This window comes from Rhipicephalus microplus, chromosome 8, assembly GCF_043290135.1.
Source record: "Rhipicephalus microplus isolate Deutch F79 chromosome 8, USDA_Rmic, whole genome shotgun sequence".
In the NCBI taxonomy this organism is placed as follows: domain Eukaryota; kingdom Metazoa; phylum Arthropoda; class Arachnida; order Ixodida; family Ixodidae; genus Rhipicephalus; species Rhipicephalus microplus.
In genome coordinates, this window is record NC_134707.1 from 49975336 (window position 1) to 49993744 (window position 18409).

Consider the following 18409-nt stretch of genomic DNA (forward strand, 5'->3'; position numbering starts at 1 on the left):
TTTAGCATGGCATATATCCAGTGCATGGAATTCGTAGAGAATTGAGTGATTGTTTAAAGTGTCTTCTGTATTACATCATTGTTAGTTGTGACGAATAAACATTGTATTGATGTGAGGTACTTAGGGAAGGTAATAACCGCAGAGCAGAACCACGAGATTAAAGTAACTAGAAGAATAAGAAAGGGGTGGAGCACATTCGGCAAGCACTCTCAAATTATGACAGGTAGATTGCCACTATCCGTCAAGAGGAAGGTATATAACAGCTGTATCTTGCCGGTACTTAGCTACGGAGCAGAAACCTGGAGACTTACAAAGAGGGTTCAGCTTAAATTGAGGACGACGCAGCGAGCAATGGAAAGAAAAATGGTAGGTGTAACCTTAAAAGACAAGAAGAGAGCAGAGTGGATTAGAAGACAAACGGGGGTTAAGGATATCATAGTTGAAATAAAGAAGAGGAAATGGACATGGCCCGGGCATGTAGCACGTAGACAGGATAACCGCTGGTGATTAAGGGTAACAAACTGGATTCCCAGGGAAGGGAAGCGGGTTAGGGGGAGACAGAAAGTTAGGTGGGCAGATGAGATTAAGAAGTTTGCGGGTATAAATTGGAGCACCAAGCACAGGACTGGGTTAACTGGCGGGACATAGGAGAGGCCTTTGTCCTGCAGTGGACGTAGTCAGGCTGATGATTGATGATGATGATGATGATGATGATGATGATGATGATGATGATGATGATGATGTGAGGTGCCGATTATTGGTAGATAAATATTTCAAGTAGGCAGCATTTAGCGAAATATTGCTATTTATTTATTCATTTATATATTTATTTCGACACAATGCAGCCTAGAAATTATGTAAGAAGGCAGGCTAACGTTTTCATTATTTCAATGTTGCGGGTAAAGTACTGAACTTGCACGCTTTAGTGCAGCGATTAAAAAGGAGACATGTTGAACTATAAATGATGTCTACTGGATGTTGCTTTAGCGTGTGTGACGTAGTCGCTGAGCAAAGGAAATTGTGGACAGCGATTTCCTTTCAACGTAACGACGAAAATAAATACTAGTAAGCTGAAGACTATAGGGATGGAAACTGGGCAAAAATGCGTGACGTATAGTGACGATATACAAAGGATGTTGCTGTCTTGATGATGATTGATTGATATGTGGGGTTCAACGTCCCAAAACCACCATATGATTATGAGAGACGCCGTAGTGGAGGGCTCCGGAAATTTAGACCACCTGGGGTTCTTTAACGTGCACCCAAATCTGAGTACACGGGCCTACAACATTTCCGCCTCCATCGGAAATGCAGCCGCCGCAGCCGGGATTTGAACCCGCGACCTGCGGGTCAGCAGCCGAGTACCTTAGCCACTAGACCACCGCGGCGGGGCTGCTGTCTTCTGGGCAGACTCTGTTTTTATGTCACATATTTGTTTTTTTAGCATTCCATTCGACATAGCCGTATTCGAATAACAGATGAACCAAATCGTTATATTTTACGGAAAGTAATTTGCATCTGCCAAGTGTCGCATTATGACATGACTGATAGAAATGAAAAATGAAAGATGTGATAAAGAGGTGTTTTTATCGTATGGTGCAAGACGCAATCATCAGCGTGCATGAGAATTTTAACTGGAATTTCGTGTGTAGATTGCTTATGTAAACAATAAAAAGCTGCAGGCTATTATTGAGCTTTGAGGCGTGTCCGGCGTCACACTAGAAACAGATGATTGGAAACACTTGAAGTGTGCACACTGGTAGCCATTCGAGAGGAAATGAGAAATACAGTTGACTAATCCTTGGTCGATATAGGGATGACAGTCGCCTTCTGTAGTAGTTTAAAGTGCTACACATTATCATAATCATCTGGAGAATAAACCAAGATCGCGTCCATTTGAACGCCGATATCAAGAGCCTCGATGATACCTTAAATAAATTATATAGGTTGATTTTGGCTGCTGTAAATTTGCAATTTTTAGAAAGGATTCATTCCGGCTGTCTGCGTTGCAAGCGGGTGTTCTATACCACACAGCCACATACCCGCTTGAAAATGCCGGAAAAACAAGTTTCATGCTTTACAAACGCACGCGTACTCTATACAGGCTTCACAATAGAACATGGGATATCCCAGTAATATTGCCTGGTAATGCGTGCAATGCCACCGGGCGTCAGAACAAGTGATTATCATAACGACTTTGTGATTTATGCACTGACACTCGTTTGACACCGCGATTGCTATATTTTCGCGTAGGTGCAGAAACAAGAACCGACTAGCCCGGCAAAGAGTGCTTTGTCGTGGGCCACCCGTTACAAAAGGCACACACGTTACAGCGCGTATTACCTTGAGACCACGAAGCGCCCCGCCGCGGTGGTCTAGGGGCTAAGGTACTCGGCTGCTGACCCGCAGGTCACGGGATCGAATCGCGGCTGCGGCGGCTGCATTTCCGATGGAGGCGGAAAAGTTGTAGGCCCGTGTGCTCGTGTGCTGTAGGCCCGTGATTATTCGTGATTTAGAGCATGGTACACATTACACAGATTACAGCAATATGTGAGAGCTTCAAAGATAGGATCCACTTTCAACTCTATCGATCACTTAATTGGCTCCAGTAACATCACAGAATAGAAAGTATGCACGAAGTGAATGAAGTACGCACTAGAGGCATGAAATTGCTATCGCGTTCAGCTCCTAAATGGTAAGCTTAAGGCCCCCCCCATTTTTTTAAGCATGGCTTTGCGCGTTCACTTTGACAATTGGCAGTCAGTGCTGGTCACATGTAAATTGCTTTTGTCTCTTGGTTTTCGGACATTTCATCAGGCGACTCATAAAGATACTAATGACTGAGGCCCAGTGCAAATCGCTGAGTCTGCTCATCCCTTTTGCATTCGACTTCTACATGCAAAGCTCAGGGCTGTGTCCGTCCCTCGGCGACCGTCCGCTCCCGCACTGTACATGCGCCAGCTCTCCATTCTCCTCGCGTCAGCTAGAGAGTGTGGGGGCGGAGGTGGCAGAGCGCTGCCTCTACTTCATTTCTCTTTTCCCGTTTATGTCTTCGCCACAGCCGTAAGCTCGTATCATGACGTAAAAATATGCAGGTGCTGACACTCTCCCTGCAACGCATTGAAAAGCGCAATCCCAGCGCGCCGAGATAGTAGGGAGTTTTAGTGCTGGGTACGCATTCTCTTGGGGCGATGCGGGATTGGGAGCGCGCGGCGTTGCGTGCCCAACCCATAACCAACCGGAATGCCTTTTAGTTGGCGCCATGGTGGCACGCACGCAAACGCAAGCCGCACGAAGGTCACACGTGCTCGCAGCGCCATAGCGTCTTGTCGCGTCAGTATTATTTAATTATTTTTATGATTGAAAATGTTAAATTAAACATACATAGTGATCAGGACACCTTTTTTATCGTGTACAGTATCCTGGTATACGGAAAAAGTGAATAATACATGGTTACTATAATGACAGTGTCGACATCTTCTGACACTTCGTGCATCCACAGTCATGAGCTTGTTAGCTTACGCGTAATGTTTTTGAGATGAAAACAAATAAAAGCGTTACTCATTTGTAATATTGTCGTTGCGCAGTTTTTGCATCAGATGTACAATGCACAATGTTTCTGCAATAACAATGTTGTGGTCGTCTGTTTCAATATAGCTGCGCTAGATGGCGCCACCTATTCAGCTGGTCGGGGCTGGCATATATTCAGTTTCTATGTTCCAGGGCATTTTAGCTCTGGTAATCTGGCTGAAACCATGTAATCGCTATAAGTGCTCGCACTTTGACTTATTTTAACTGGACGGCTAGAGCATCCGCAGTGCGGATACTGTGAGTTTTTGCGAAGGTGGACCTTACAAAGCGGCCGATCCATACTGTCCGAGATTTCGCGCCTTTGTGTCATGCTATCTGTATAGTGGCTAGCCACTATATTATTTGCGCTTAAAACTTAAATGTCAAAGTGGTTGGTTTGGCCAGCCTCGGCTTTGCTCGCCGTGAAGGTAACATGATGCGCCAGCATGTGCGCCGGGGCAGCTTATCTCCGCTAGGAGGCCAGTGGTGGCAGCGTTGTTTATGGTTGCACAGACGCATCGCCCCAGTGATCTTGCGACGCATCTGTTTGGGGCTTCGCGCATGCGCAATACCGCCGCCCCAATGTCTTGCGTACGCAAGCCGCTTGGGTACCCAGCACTAAAACTCCCTAGTGTTCGGGCTGTTATCAGTTATCTCACCGCTTCATCGGTGCTTTCTTACATGGCGTTACAACGAGCCGGGTCAGCCATCTTGGTCTCGGCAACACGCTCGGCAGAAACGTGCATGCTGCTGATTCTAGTAGGTCTTTTTGTTGGCATTCGTGACCGTGCTGTTTTGAGGCCAGATTTTTTTGTGCACGTATGTTTAATGCTAATCTAACGACGACGGTGACATAATATTGCTGATGTAGGTTCTCAAAATGGCGAGAACGTGTTTCGTACCGAATTGCCGCTTTGGCTTCGAACTTGTGCGGAACGTGTGCCTCTCTTCAAAGTACCGTCTGACAGTGACCATCTGACGGTGATCGTTAACATAATTACGTGAATTCGCATCGTAACATCCAGCCCTCAACAACCACACTGCTTTAGTGTATTGTATATGAAGTACTTGCGTGGTTGCAATAATTATAACTGCATTGCTTTTGTGTGTTTGATATAAAATACTTGCGCGTTCAAATATATATTTATATCGCAAACACAAGCGCAACTATACTTCACTAATTTTCTGTGTGAATAAAAGCAGTGCTACGTATGAAATACATTTCTGGTGTAGTAACGATTCTCTTTTAATAGATGGATAATAATTATTACTGGGAATTTATGCATCAAAATCACAATTTTATTACGAGGGACGCCCTCGTGGAGGGCTCCTGGCTAATTCTGACTATCCGCGGCTGCTTAACATGATCGTACATCTAAGCACGTGGAAGTTCCTTGCATTTTTTTCCCACGGGAAAGTATTTTGATGGAAGAATAGCACGCTGGCTAACTTTTAAAAACGATAGTCTTTCCTGGGGACTTTCGCCGCAAAAATTTTGGTCTGTCTGTCTGTACAGTTGTCTGTTGGTCCACTCTTAACAGCATTGGGTATTTGAAACGGCCGACCCCATCCGCAGCGCCCACCTATGTTGCTCAAGATTCGGCGTTCATACTTGTGCAATTGTCGATTAAAAAGCAAATATTGCGCGTGTCTTGGGCACCATACAACCGCCACGAAAATGGGGGATATGCATTGGTAGCAAACCTGCTCTTCAGCTAATCAGAAATGTGAGATCACCTTACAAAAATTGTGAAATAGCACAACGTATTGCAGAAACTGTGGAATATGCCTCATCACAGGGTCACAACATCGTATTCCAATGGATACACAGCCACATTTGAATAAAGGGAAATGAAGAGGCTGATAGCCTCGCGAAGAAAGCATTGAAGGAAGGACGGGATTGCACAATCCCTATGTATGGGGCGGATATTCTACATTTTATATCGCAAAGAGCTAACCATTTTTCGATGGAGAAGTGGTTTGAGAGCCCTAAATCAAAGGAAACGGTACTTTATGAAGTTGATCCACACAGAAAATTTTCCATAGCTACAGACCTCCCACGACACCTAGAGACATTAATCTACCGTCTTCGATTGGAAGTAGCATACACAAACAGCTTCCTGCACAAGATACATCGATCCAACTCACCGGAACGCCATTGTGGTCATGCAGAAGAAAATGTTCGCCATATTTTTTTTGGAGTGCGTTAAATACGCAAATGAAAGAGAAAAATTAAAGAACAAATTAGCAAGTTTGGACAGACAGCCCTTCACAATAAAGAAACTACTAGGACCATGGCCTGAGATGCATCTCCAGAAAAAGGCAATAATCTTCCTGACAGACTTTTTAGTGGAAACCGGACTGGACAAGCGCCTATGACAGACAGCCAGAGATGGGTATATATAAAATGTAGTCATGTATATACTGACAGTAGAATAGTAAGGTGTACGTGTAAATAGTTTATGACTGTGTGAACTGCGCGAAGAAAACTGTGTATTGGCATGATATTTGAACTGGTTTCAGTGTGCTGTTATATTTTTTTCTTTTCCGTATTGTTAACTTTTGGGTACCGTTCTGTATTATCATTTTATTTTTCGCTGCAGAACTTTGCGATATGGAGTAGCCGAGGCAATAGGCTCCTCAACCTCTCCACAGCAAAACAGTTAAAACAGAACAGAGCGTAGATACTCAGCATGTGCGCCGTTTACTAGAAAAAGCACACATATGTAATTTTAAGGACCGTAGCGCTTATCACGCTGCGCTGACCATCCAACACTTGCACGGAAAGGCAAGTGCTTCCAACGCTTTGCTAAAACGAGACGGTGGTGGCACCTACCCATCACCTTGCGTTCTACACCTTATCACCTCTGAGGCGGGCGCGCACACCCGTCTCAGAGCCACGTGCTTTGTTTTTGAAAAAAAAAAAGTACCAGATGGCAGTCATGTCTCACGTGTGGCGTGACTTAATGCGCTCGTTTGCCTCCGCTGCACGCTCGAGGCACTCTAACGCAGCGCCTTTAGAATACAATTCACCGTTTTTCTTGAGCAGAACATCAAATAAATGTTTTGTTCACTCTATCCACACGCAAGACTATCGTCTTTCAACATTTGCAGATTAAATGCAGATACGGGGTCATTTTTTTTCATTATTTTTTTCTTCGCATCCAGCAATAGCATGAACAGACGAAAATACTAGTGCGCGTGAGTGGAACTATGTGTGTTCACGATGTTCACACCCTGCACAGGGCATAATTTTGGTAATTTGTTACCTTTTAATTTGAAATAACAAATTCCCTTCGTGTATAAGTGTTACATCGCACAGAACGAGAAAGTTGCGGAGGCAGACACTTTCAATGCACCAGCACCGCTCTCTGGGTACGTAAAGTCCCTGGATATTTTTCAGGAAAGTACCACCATCCTTTAACCGAGTGAGTGAGTAACAACTTTATTAGTCGAAGGGGTGAGGGGTAAGGGAGGCTAAGCCACGAAGGCTGCCAGGCTGTGTTTCTCGATGACTTCTTCCGCTCGTTTCAGGACCCGTGTCTGGATGTCTATGTCGTTGCTGGAGAGAAGGGCCTCCCATTGTCCCTCGGTGGGGGGTGAGCAAAGGAGGTCGGCGGGCGGGGGATCCTCCGGGCAGCCCCAGAGGATGTGGTTCAACGAGGCAACGTTGCCGCACAGGCAGCAGCGTGGATCGATGGCACCTGGGTGCATGTATGACCGAGCCGCCGTCCCTTCTCTCGCCTCTCGGGCCGCGACGAGCATCGCCCGTGTTATCAGCGTGACATAGCATTCTTGATAGGAAAGTGGCACGAGCCGGGTTATCGGACCGGCGCCCGCACGATGGCTGTTCGGGAGAGAATATAGATTAGGTCTGGACACCTGGGAAAGGAGGGTTGGACACTTTGGAGAGATTATGAAGGAGAGTGTTGCTACTTTCTCTATTTTAAGGGGCTTTATGGATACGTTGTCCGCGGCGCTATCTGACGGTTCGCAGCACGGTGCACCCACGAGACCGAACATTATCTGGACGCTCAGGTGGGCTCTGTGTCAACACCTGACCATTCTTAGACCATAACTCGTATATTCGTTGGCCGCGTGCGCTTGCTCTGTTACAATCACTTGATTGATTGGTTGATTGATTGATTGATTTATATGTGGGGTTTAACGTCCCAAAACCACTATATGATTATGAGAGACGCCGTAGGGGAGGGCTCCGGAAATTTAGACCACCTGGGCTTCTTTAACGTGCACCTAAATCTGAGCACACGTGCCTACAACATTTCCGCCTCCATCGGAAATGAAGCCACCGCAGCCGGGATACGAACCCGCGCCCTGCGGGTCAGCAGCCGAGTACCTTAGCCACTAGGCCACCGCGGCGGGGCTGTTACAATCTCTTAACGGCACAGGGTGTTTACTTTGCGCTAAACACTCGGCAATACACACAAACGGGAGGAGGGGTCATATAAGCGGTCGACAATATGTACAGGAACCGTCGTAAACATACAAATTGAAACAACGAATGGAAACACAAGTAAACACCCGCGCTGCTTCGAATTTCCTAATGGTACTCTTTAGTGGGAGATGGTGGTTTTTTTTTTTTTTTTCAAAAAGCACGTCACAGGAACACTCGCCTTCCTGTAGCGATAAGAACACGCTAAACGGAGGCTCGTCGATATTTCGACCGCGTGTCACGCCAATAACTGCAAATTTAGGGCACAAAAAAAAAAACAAGAAAATACAGCACGCAAGCGCTGCCTAAAAACTGAAGCGTAAATTTATTGAAAAAAAAAACATTGCCTACGTAGCATAATTGCAGAAGCGTTTCAGGTAATTGTTATTTGTTACGTGGAAGCGTGGACCCGGCAATGGTAAAGAATAAATGTCGAGGTTCCAGCAAGGAATGAAACTCCAGCATTCCGGGCGGTAAATGATTATTCCAGCACAGTGCGACACCAGGTCTCGGAATTGCTTTTAATATACTCGAACGTTCCAAAAACGTCATCTATGACTGCAGTGCTGGCTATCTATTTTTATCAACAGTATACTTATTGTCACGCAGCCCTGACGCTGAAAATATGGCAGCCGGCGTTTCCAAGGTCTGCATTTCGCAGAACTTGTGGCCGGTAAACTGACACTCAGACTTACAGCAAGAAATTCACGCTGTTCACTATCATCGGCCCAATGAGCGTCGATAACCTGATCGGTGGCGAGGCGCGTTGGCATTTGTATACAGGCATCATCAGTGGGGGCTGCGGTTTTTTGAGAATAAACTCAGCGACTCTTGTTTGTGCTCTCAAGCCTAAAAGACGTTTTGAAGTGTGGTTTGAAGACGATTCGAAAAATCTTCTAGAATACTCTCAGACGTCCAGGCACGATTTGCACAGGGCAGCACACGTACGTTAGGCCGGAAATGTAGAACACGGAAAGAAAGTGGCAGGTATGGCAAAATAAGTACTCCTATATGATGCAGCTGTCACGTCGGGTGGACATCCTTGGCGGTTAGGTGTCATCCTCTGAAGTTGATTTCAAGAGCTGTGTCTAGGACTACCATCACCGTGAGCGTCAAACGCAGATCAGCTGGCCCGCTTGTGGTGTTTCTAACATGCCCATGTTGTGGCTGTCATCGTTTCGCAACTGTAAACAACGCTTTATATAAAACATGTGTCGCTGTTCAACATGTGGCTGTGCGTACGGCAAGTGCACATATTTTTAGCGTCATTTCGATACGTGGCACTAAATAAAATAATTACAGCACCTTCCACGCGCGGTACGCATAACATCGATTCGCACGGCACGTGGGATTTGTCGAATTTTTTTAGAGTCAGCATTCCCCAGCTCATATATCTAATAATTTAAGACTCGAATAAACAACTTTTCACGACATGCGCGTAAGCTTATAACGAAATGAAATAAGACACTCGTGCAGCCTCACGAGCGTTAATCGCGGCGCTGCATTTGGGAATGAAACTCGATGACGTAAAATTAAAGGAAGGCGCTGACAGGCATATAGACCCACGCTGAGTATCATTGCTTAATTGAATATCATGGTAAATATTATGCAAATGTAAGTTTCAAGTTCCAACGGCGTGCACGTGTTTTATTTATTTATATTTATTTATTTATTTAACAGTACTGCCAATCTTATCAGAGATTACAGCAGGGAGGGCATACGAAAGCGAATATTTGTTTACACAAAATCATAATGATGGAACACACAAGAAAAAGCCGGAGTTACGAAATGATATACAAATCATAGATTATACATTGCCATTATAAGAACACACAATCAAACAATTTTAGTAACAGCAAAATCATGAGTTAGGTTATCGTTAAAAACGACGGCAAAAAGATAACGCTTGCATTTGTGATATGGGGTAGGGACAACAAGTAGGCAGGACAACAAGTAGGCATGTCACTCATCATTTCTAAGTATGAAGCCCGTTTCGATTTCGCATTAAACGAAATGGTGCCTCTGGCTCCGAGATTTGAAACTGGGTGCATCTGCTGAGCAACAATATTTCCCGCAGGCAGTTGGCATGCATTACGCTGCCGCTGTATTGCCCTGACGATTTCAGCATACGAGTCTCAATTAGGGTATCGCTAGTTTGGCAAAGCAGTTTCCGATCATGAACAGACATGCCCCTGGCTCCGCCACGGTGGTCTAGTGGCTAAGGTACTCAGCTGCTGACCCGCAGGTCGCGGGTTCAAATCCCGGCTAGGGCGACTGCATTTCCGATGGAGGCGGAAATGTTGTAGGCCCGTGTGCTCAGATTTGGGTGCACGTTAAAGAACCCCGGGTGGCCGAAATTTCCAGAACCCTCCACTACGGCGTCTCGCATAATCATATAGTGGTTTTGGGACGTTAAACCCCACAAATCAATCAATCAGACATGCCCCAGTTTGAGACCGCTGCTAGGGGCGAGTAACTTTACCACCTGTTAAACTTTTTTTAGGTAGCTTTATAAAAGAGTATTTTGCAATTAGGCTGCACTTAAGTTCAATATCCGAGGCCCATGAAGCGAAACTGCCGCTTCATTACTTGCCGGACAATGATCGACAAAGCCACAACTCACAGCATCTCAGTACGCCCGGCGTGTTTCCTGTGGTACAATCGCAATGTACTGACCCACCGGGGTGCTTAAATTAACAAAATTACATTACATTAACTTTGCAGGCGCAACGACCCTTTCGGGTGTATCCTGCGAGAGAAAGTTGAACCACTTTTGTTTTGTTCTTTTACGCGTCGAACGGCCGAAAGTACACCTGCACCTTTTCTTTCCTTCCAGTACCGGAGACGTCGCTTTGGAATGCGTTAAGCGCATCCACCACTCCGCCCATCCGACCATCATCAAGTTCCACGTATTACTCCTTTGCAGGGGGTTCCCCTCCGGTCTACCCTTTGTCCAGAGACGGACCACTGCTTTTTTCTCATGTTTTTTTTTAAACTTTTCTTTGGTGACCCCTTCTACGGGCGAAAGAGCCAAAAAGAAGACACGCATTCCGGTTCCTTGTCACGCGTGGCTGTTCCGCCTCGCTCTTTCCACTTTCGTTTACCTTTTCCTTCTCCGCTTCTTTCTGTCTCGCTGTTACAAGTCGGCGCGAGTTGCCCGGCAGGAGCCACCGAAAGTTCGAAAGCACCGGCGCTTTTCGGAATAACCCCGGAGGGCGGTTCCGCAGCAGCAGCACCTGCGTCTTGGTTTCTCGCTCGCATCGATCCCGACGAAGACCTCAGGAACGACGGCGAAGACGCGTCGCGTTGGTGGTTTCCCCGCACAAGGTCGTTCCAGTCGTTGGCTTCGTGGATCTTTCTTCTCCCGGCTCACACAGGAAGAAAACATGACGTCGAAGTGACAGTGCGGTACGCTTCGCAGCTGCCGAAGATGCGTTTCCATGGGCCCGACGAGTCGGGACATGTACGAGCCGAGTTCGACTCTGCACGACGAAATGAACGGTGATTGTCGAGCTGACCCGCCCTCGTGATCGTAGTCCGCGTCCCGTAGATCTTTCTCAAGCCTCACCTTCGCGGATCCGAGCGATTTCATCGCCTGATCTGCAACGTTCCTTCACGAACCGCGTCGTACGTGCAAACTTCATGGAAACAGGAACGGCGGTTCTCAAGCGGGTCGCGTGATCCAATGTCGACAACTTCCGAATCGTCCAGCTAGGGCGAGGCGGAGTATTTCGTCGTTAACCCGCTGTGTGGTGTTTCACTCCACCCGACCTAAGGAAGGAAACCAAGTGGAACGTGTTTGCAGTAGCCATCGACCCCGCCGTGATCGGATGGCATATCGTCGGCGAGGCGATAAGCGTCAGTTGTCACAGACCTTTCCCTTGCTGAACGTCATCCTGGCAACCAAGGGCTACTGTTCGAGATAACCAAAGAGCAAGCTTACTATTTCCAGTGCTCGCTGAACACCCTTCAGTTCCTTGAAATGTGCGACAGTGCTTCGTGCAATTCCAAACGTGAACCTTGTGCCTGCGTAAGAATGTAGCTTTTATAAAGAACCTCTGGAGCCGTGCAGGCAGCAGCAGGATTGACTCAGAGTCCGATACGGAAGAGTTGGCATTCAACAGATCCAGCATCCTGTCTGCGCTGTGGAATAGACCTTAATCCTGCGCCCTCATATGTACCAGCGAAGATGAGGTGATAAGAACCCCTGCCCGTGTTCAGGTGACGTTACTTAACGTTTATCAGTGTCGAAATGGCTCTTTCATCTGCACCAGCATTGCACTCTGCCGGTTTTCAGTGCCGGATTGTTCGCTTCATCGCGCGGATCTGGACAGTGGCTCTGGTGTCGTTAATCGCTCTCGACACGGCTATCTGCGCACCGCACCGACAGCGCCTCAAGGGTAAGTACGTGTTTGTTTTTCGATTATCTTTTTCTACTCTCATTTCGAAGGACGAAACAAGCAAATATTGAGAGTCATCAGTTGGCTTAGGGTAACACAGAAGGGTCAAATAACTGGCGTGGAATGGAAAATAACCCTATCATTTCAGCCAATCCAACGCAAACACTGCAGCTTTAAGCTTAATACAGAAAAACTCGGCAAGCATGTTGCGATAAGGCAGATGCTTGGGCTAGTTGTTGATTGGGAATCAACATATTTGCACAGCGCAAGACTACAAGTAGTTACGACGTAACTACAGAAGAAGAGACAAGGACAGAAAGAGCGCTGACTTCAACTGAAACTTTATTAGCCAAAACGCTGGAAATATGTACCCGTGACAGAACATCACCGCGCAATCGCGCAACCTACTGCATTACAGCAAGACAATCACCATCCCATTATATGGTTACAACGCCACATGCTTTGACACAATAGATCGTGAATTTGTGCTGAGCTGTGACGTTGTAGCCATATAATGAGATGATGATTGTCTTGCTGTGATGCAATAGGTTGCGCGATTGCACGGTGATGTTCTGTCAGAAGTACATATTTCCAGCGTTTTCGCTAATAAATTTTCAGTTGAAGTCAGCGCTCTTTCTGTCCTTGTCTCTTCTTCTGTAGTTCCGTCATAACTACTCGTAGTCTTGCGCTGTGCAAATATGTTGATGTTGCGATAGGAACTTCCAATCAAGGCTTCATGGTGTTTCGCAGAGTCATTACGTTGGAGAACCTTGCTTGAATGCGTCCGACAGCGATACCGGTAGACAAGAACTCGGCTCGACTTTTCGGCTCTGGTAATTAACGGTACATTTTTCAAACATGGGATCGAATCAGAGCGTACCAAAGACATGCTATCAGTCTCGGTTGCTTCGACAGACCACTGATCTGATGTTTCGCATTTACATTAGCGGTAAATGATCGAGATATATCCGCAAGATAAACGCGAAAACACTTATCCACCACGTTCTTAATTTCTGGACGATGACAATAAACGAAATACCAAGCCAATATATACTTGCTCGCACTATTTTGGGTGATCGCTGTCTGTATTTGAGAGCAGACATGTTAGGGTGTGTGTTATATCGTAAGGAAGCTAATTTTTATAGTGACGTACAAATTATGGTTGAGAGAAAACACGCAAAAAAATCCGTAGGGGTACTGCCTGTATGAAGCGGCACTACTTTCTCCTAGTTATATCCACTGGAACATGACGATGCGGGGCGTCTTAAGAGCGAGGGAAAAAAAAAGCAAAATTGAACATTTGGTCATACGTCGTTCGACACTGCCGAGTGGGATTCCCATCAAATTGATATAACGTTTCAGATAAAAAAGCGTGAAACATGCGCTGGAGACTACGCAGGCGCTTGACGTTACTTTACATAGTATTAGACATAATAGAAATTTACCTGTACTGCATACGTTGCGCTCGCAACGCAAAAATAATGGGAAGGGAAACGACACATGTTTGCATTGTTATATGAAAAGAAGTATATGTCGAAAAGGAGTAGAGTACAAAATTTAAGTAATTTCTTTATAACTGACAGTTCTACATTTAGAAAGGCAACTCTCTCGTGCGTGCAGTCTTTTTTTCTCTCTCTAAATTGAGTCTCTACAAACTTTCATAGTTTTTGTCAACTCAACTAGCACGATTGGGCTTTGCAGCGATTCTGAAAGAACAAGTGTTGACATCATATGTAGTTCCAAAGGCTTTCTTTGTGTGTGTGTGTGTGTGTGTGTGTGTGTGTGTGTGTGTGTGTGTGTGTGTGTGTGTGTGTGTGTGTGTGTGTGTGTGTGTGTGTGTGTGTGTGTGTGTGTGTGTGTGTGTGTGTGTGTGTGTGTGTGTGTGTGTGTGTGTGTGTGTGTGTGTGTGTGTGTGTGTGTGTGTGTGTGTGTGTGTGTGTGTGTGTGTGTGTTGCTAATGTTATGACTTTTACAACCCTTCGGTATAATAAGTTGACAAGAATAAGAGGGTGACTTGAAATATATAATAACGCTATAAAACCAATTTTTGGTTTTGTGTTTCAGTAAATTATCTTGCAGTTACGACAATATATGCCTGATATATTCTCTCTGATTCTGGCTTCCTCGCTTCGGCACGCTCCCTGGCTTACATGATGTTGCTTGGGGTGAAGTGTCGAATGTGGCATCGTGACACATTATAATTTATGTCTGATGTAAGCAGTAATAATTATGCAAGGAAGCTGTATACATCGGCACGTACTGTAAAACATACACTCTCTATGACAAAAACGGAGTATTTGGGGAATACTTCTGCCACGGTGGGTGGGTGGGAGGGTTAACAATAATTATCTGACTTGTTCGTGTTTTCTTTTTTGAAAACCCGACGCTCGCCATTTTCCTATCAATTATGCTATGCCACGAAATGTTAGGAAGAACGCATCACCCACCGACCCATGCTTTGAAGTCTACGTTAGCTCGCACAGTGGCTTTGAGTAACAATTTTTTTTTCAGAGAACAATATAGAATTCGAATAAGCTCCCAGAGTTTGTCATTGGAGACCCTGATTTCGATCACTGACTGGAAGAATATTTTTCAGTGAATCTATGATACCATTGTTTCGGTGTTTGATGAGTGGTTAGTGTATTAGCTTTTTGCACTACATGTAAACTTTCCTGTTATCACGTTGTGGTTGTGGAAATTTTACATTCAATTGTTACTTTGTTTACTAAACCGTTTTATGAACGTGTATATTTTAGATACGTTGTTTTACGGCAATGTTGTCACATATGTGTGTCCCTCCTGCTTTGAGCCGGCAGCCTCGGCCTGCTGTATGGCCGCCATTCGTTACCGCGAACTATCGAAACCGTTGTGATAACGCGAGAAAAGTATGCGAAATAGATGACGCTAATGGTTGTGGAGCAGAAGCACTCCCCAAATACTCGATATCTTCTTAGAGTGTAGTTTTCTACAGTATTTACTAGAGGGAACTCTGGCGCTGCGATTGTTCAGCCACCATGGTATAAACCTTTTCACCGAAGGCCGACATAGTCCTCTTTTTGCTGCTGTTATCGTACTTGACCACCAAAAAATGCGCTGCCAAGGTTGTGACATCGGCTTTTGTGCTTCCGTGCAACCGCCCAGAAAGAATAGGCTCCTCCTCTCTGGTAAAAAGGTTCTGACTATAGTCTTCATGCTTTCTGACATGCAACGCGCTTGTGGCTTCGTTTATTGTTGCGTTTTGGTTTGGCTAAAGAAGGTGCCGTTGCGAACTTCGTTAACTTAGCGAGTCCTGAATTGATCTGGTTTTTTAGTTGGTGAACCCAATAAGGTCCAGGCTATGAAGCGTAACAGCTGTGCTCAGCTTCGTCTTGCGGCAAAGTGAATTCAGGATACACGGAGCCTAACGGAGATGAGAGAACGAAGTTCAGGCAAATCCATGTACTGACCATCTGACCATGCTGACTCAAGCGCTGTGCGTTGCAGCTATAGCATAGACACTAGCGCCACAGTTCCTTCTAGAGTACTTATTGGAAACCCTATGACATAACACTACTGGACTAATAAAACTGTGCACACCTGCTCCTGATGAACCCTATTTTTAGCCTATTGGCACAAAGCGCTAGGAAGACAGAAGCGCCCAGCTTTACATAACCGAGCAGTTCCAATGAGCGGCGCTACTGTGTTCTAGGCATGTAGCGTCAGGCTGAAATAAACCGTGCACAATCATTTTGGGTGCATCACTCTCACTTCACAGCCCTTCTTGACGGCAACTTTCCCCCCACCTCCCACCACCTTCATCGGTTGACGCATGTTCCATCGCAGACTCGCTCCCCTCTCCCCCCTCCTCGCCTACTCTAAAGCAAAAAAATCGAAGAGGTGCACTTTTGTGGACGAGCTTGTCACATTTTTTGCACTTTAAAATACGTTGCCATATGATAGAATAAAACAGTTGATAGTCATGTGTGTGTCTTTTTTTTGCTTTGTGGGGCGCGTTCTGTGTTCTTGCTGGTAAAGTTTAGTTCAGAGATATGTACTAACCAGGCGGCCGAAATGAAATTTTATTTTAGCTCCTAATAGGCGCCATCAGCGCAAATGACGTCTTGGTGGCTCGTGCCGGAACACCGGAGTGGCGGTCGTCACCCGCATTTTATATTTGGTTGATTGATTAATTGATTGATTTGTGGGGTTTAACGTCCCAAACCACCACATGATTGTGAGAGACGCCGTAGTGGAGGGCTCCGGAAATTTCGACCACCTGGGGTTCTTTAACGTGCACCCGAATCTGAGCACACGGGCCGACAACATTTCCGCCTCCATCGGAAATGCAGCCGCCGCAGCCGGGATTCGAGCCCGCGACCTGCGCGTCAGCAGCCGAGTACCTTAGCCACTAGACCACCACGGCGGGGCCGCATTTTATATTTCCGCATTTACTCCCACACAAGGTGTCTTCTCTCTCGTTAGGCTAGCTGATTTTTGTATCGTGACAGAGCAATTTACGAATACTAGAAATAAAAAAAAAACGTGCGCTTTGCCCTGAAAGGCTTAGAACGGCGAAACTTGGACGTTTCTTATAACTATAATCTGGTTGCTTATATGTTAATCATTTCTATAGGTTGTTGCTAGGCGACGGTATGTGATGAGCTAGGTGCACTGATATGTTGTTTAGCGCTAAGGGGTTCGAGTAAAAATACAGACGGTTGAATTGATACAGGTGTCGGCAATCCAGGGACAGAAACTCTCGTTGAAATCAAGTGTTCGCACCTCTAATAGATTCACGGCCACGTCGCAGTTTGCGTTTAGGGATTTCGTCGCTTCAGACTCTTTTCGCAGTCGCGGTGGCCTTTTTCATGTTCTTCGTTGTGCGTACCGTAGGTTCACAGCTATTTGTTGCTGGGTGAACTGTTGTCTCGTTCACCTTTACTGGACATGGGGTGAGCTGTGGTGTATAGGTATCCGATTACCTGTGGTACACGTGTTTATGACGATGACATTTTTCAGGATTGACTCGCATGAAACGACTGGCTAAAAAAGCTTCATTGTTAACGTCGGTTCTCTCTTAAGTTTCTCCTTTCGAATAGCTCTCGCGCAATATTTAGAAGGTGGCATAACTTTTAGGATCGTATTGTGTATACATATGCGTGTAATATACGAGATGTCAATAACGAAGAATATTTAAACTAATTATTAAAGATCGCTGTCGTGTGGTTGTTCGCAAAACGCACCAGCTTACGACATCAACGCCAACTTGTTTTGGGTGTAAATGACCAAAAAACAACACAACACAGACTCGTTCCCTCCGTCACGTCTTTGTCTTGGCTTCCCTATTGCTTACAAAAGCTCTCTCCGAAGGAATGAGTGGGCTACTATTCTAAAGACAGGCTCACCTCCTTGCCCCGCCGGGGTGGTCTAGTGGCTAAGGTACTCGGCTGCTGACCCGCAGGGCGCGGGTTCAAATCCCGGCTGTGGCGGCTGCATTTCCGATGGAGGCGGAAATGTTGTAGGCCCGTGTGCTCAGATTTGGGTGCACGTTAAAGAACCCCAGGTGGTCTAAATTTCCGGAGCCCTCCACTACGGCGTCTCTCATAATCATATAGTGGTTTTGGGACGTTAAACCCCACATATCAATTAATCAATCAGGCTCACCTCCTTGCCATGGCCTTGTAATTGCCAGGGAGTTCGCGCATATGAAACTACCACAGGAGAGTAAGGTGGCACTCAGGATGTCTTCGTTCAAAAGTGATCACGCAGTGTTCGTGTGCACGCCGTTCTGTCTGCTCACGCAGCCAGTTATGCTTTCTCGAAACCAACTCCGGGCAGATAATTGCACACTCGCTCGCATGCCTTGGCTGTGCCCAGCAGTACATATATAGTGCAAAGTTCTGTACAGAAATGTACAGAGAAACGGCCCTCAGAATATCCGAGCTCTCAGTCCAGGAGGCCAGCGAATGGGCGGGGGGCCATGGTATTCCGGTACCGGCGTGGACGT

At 46.0% G+C, this 18409-nt stretch overlaps 1 protein-coding gene across 2 annotated transcripts in view; it reads left to right on the forward strand.

Annotated features, from left to right (window-relative positions):
- LOC119164453 (uncharacterized) overlaps nucleotides 1-18409 on the forward strand; it is a 105416-nt gene that overhangs the window by 69260 nt on the left and 17747 nt on the right. Inside the window, exon 3 of one of the 2 annotated variants that reach the window (XM_037416642.2) lies at nucleotides 10860-12423. The exons of the other annotated variant lie outside the window; for it this stretch is intronic. Within the exon in view, the coding sequence (XP_037272539.1) occupies nucleotides 12276-12423 (148 nt within the window). The 5' untranslated portion in view covers nucleotides 10860-12275. The remainder of the gene's footprint in view (nucleotides 1-10859; nucleotides 12424-18409) is intronic. 2 annotated transcript variants of the gene reach the window in all.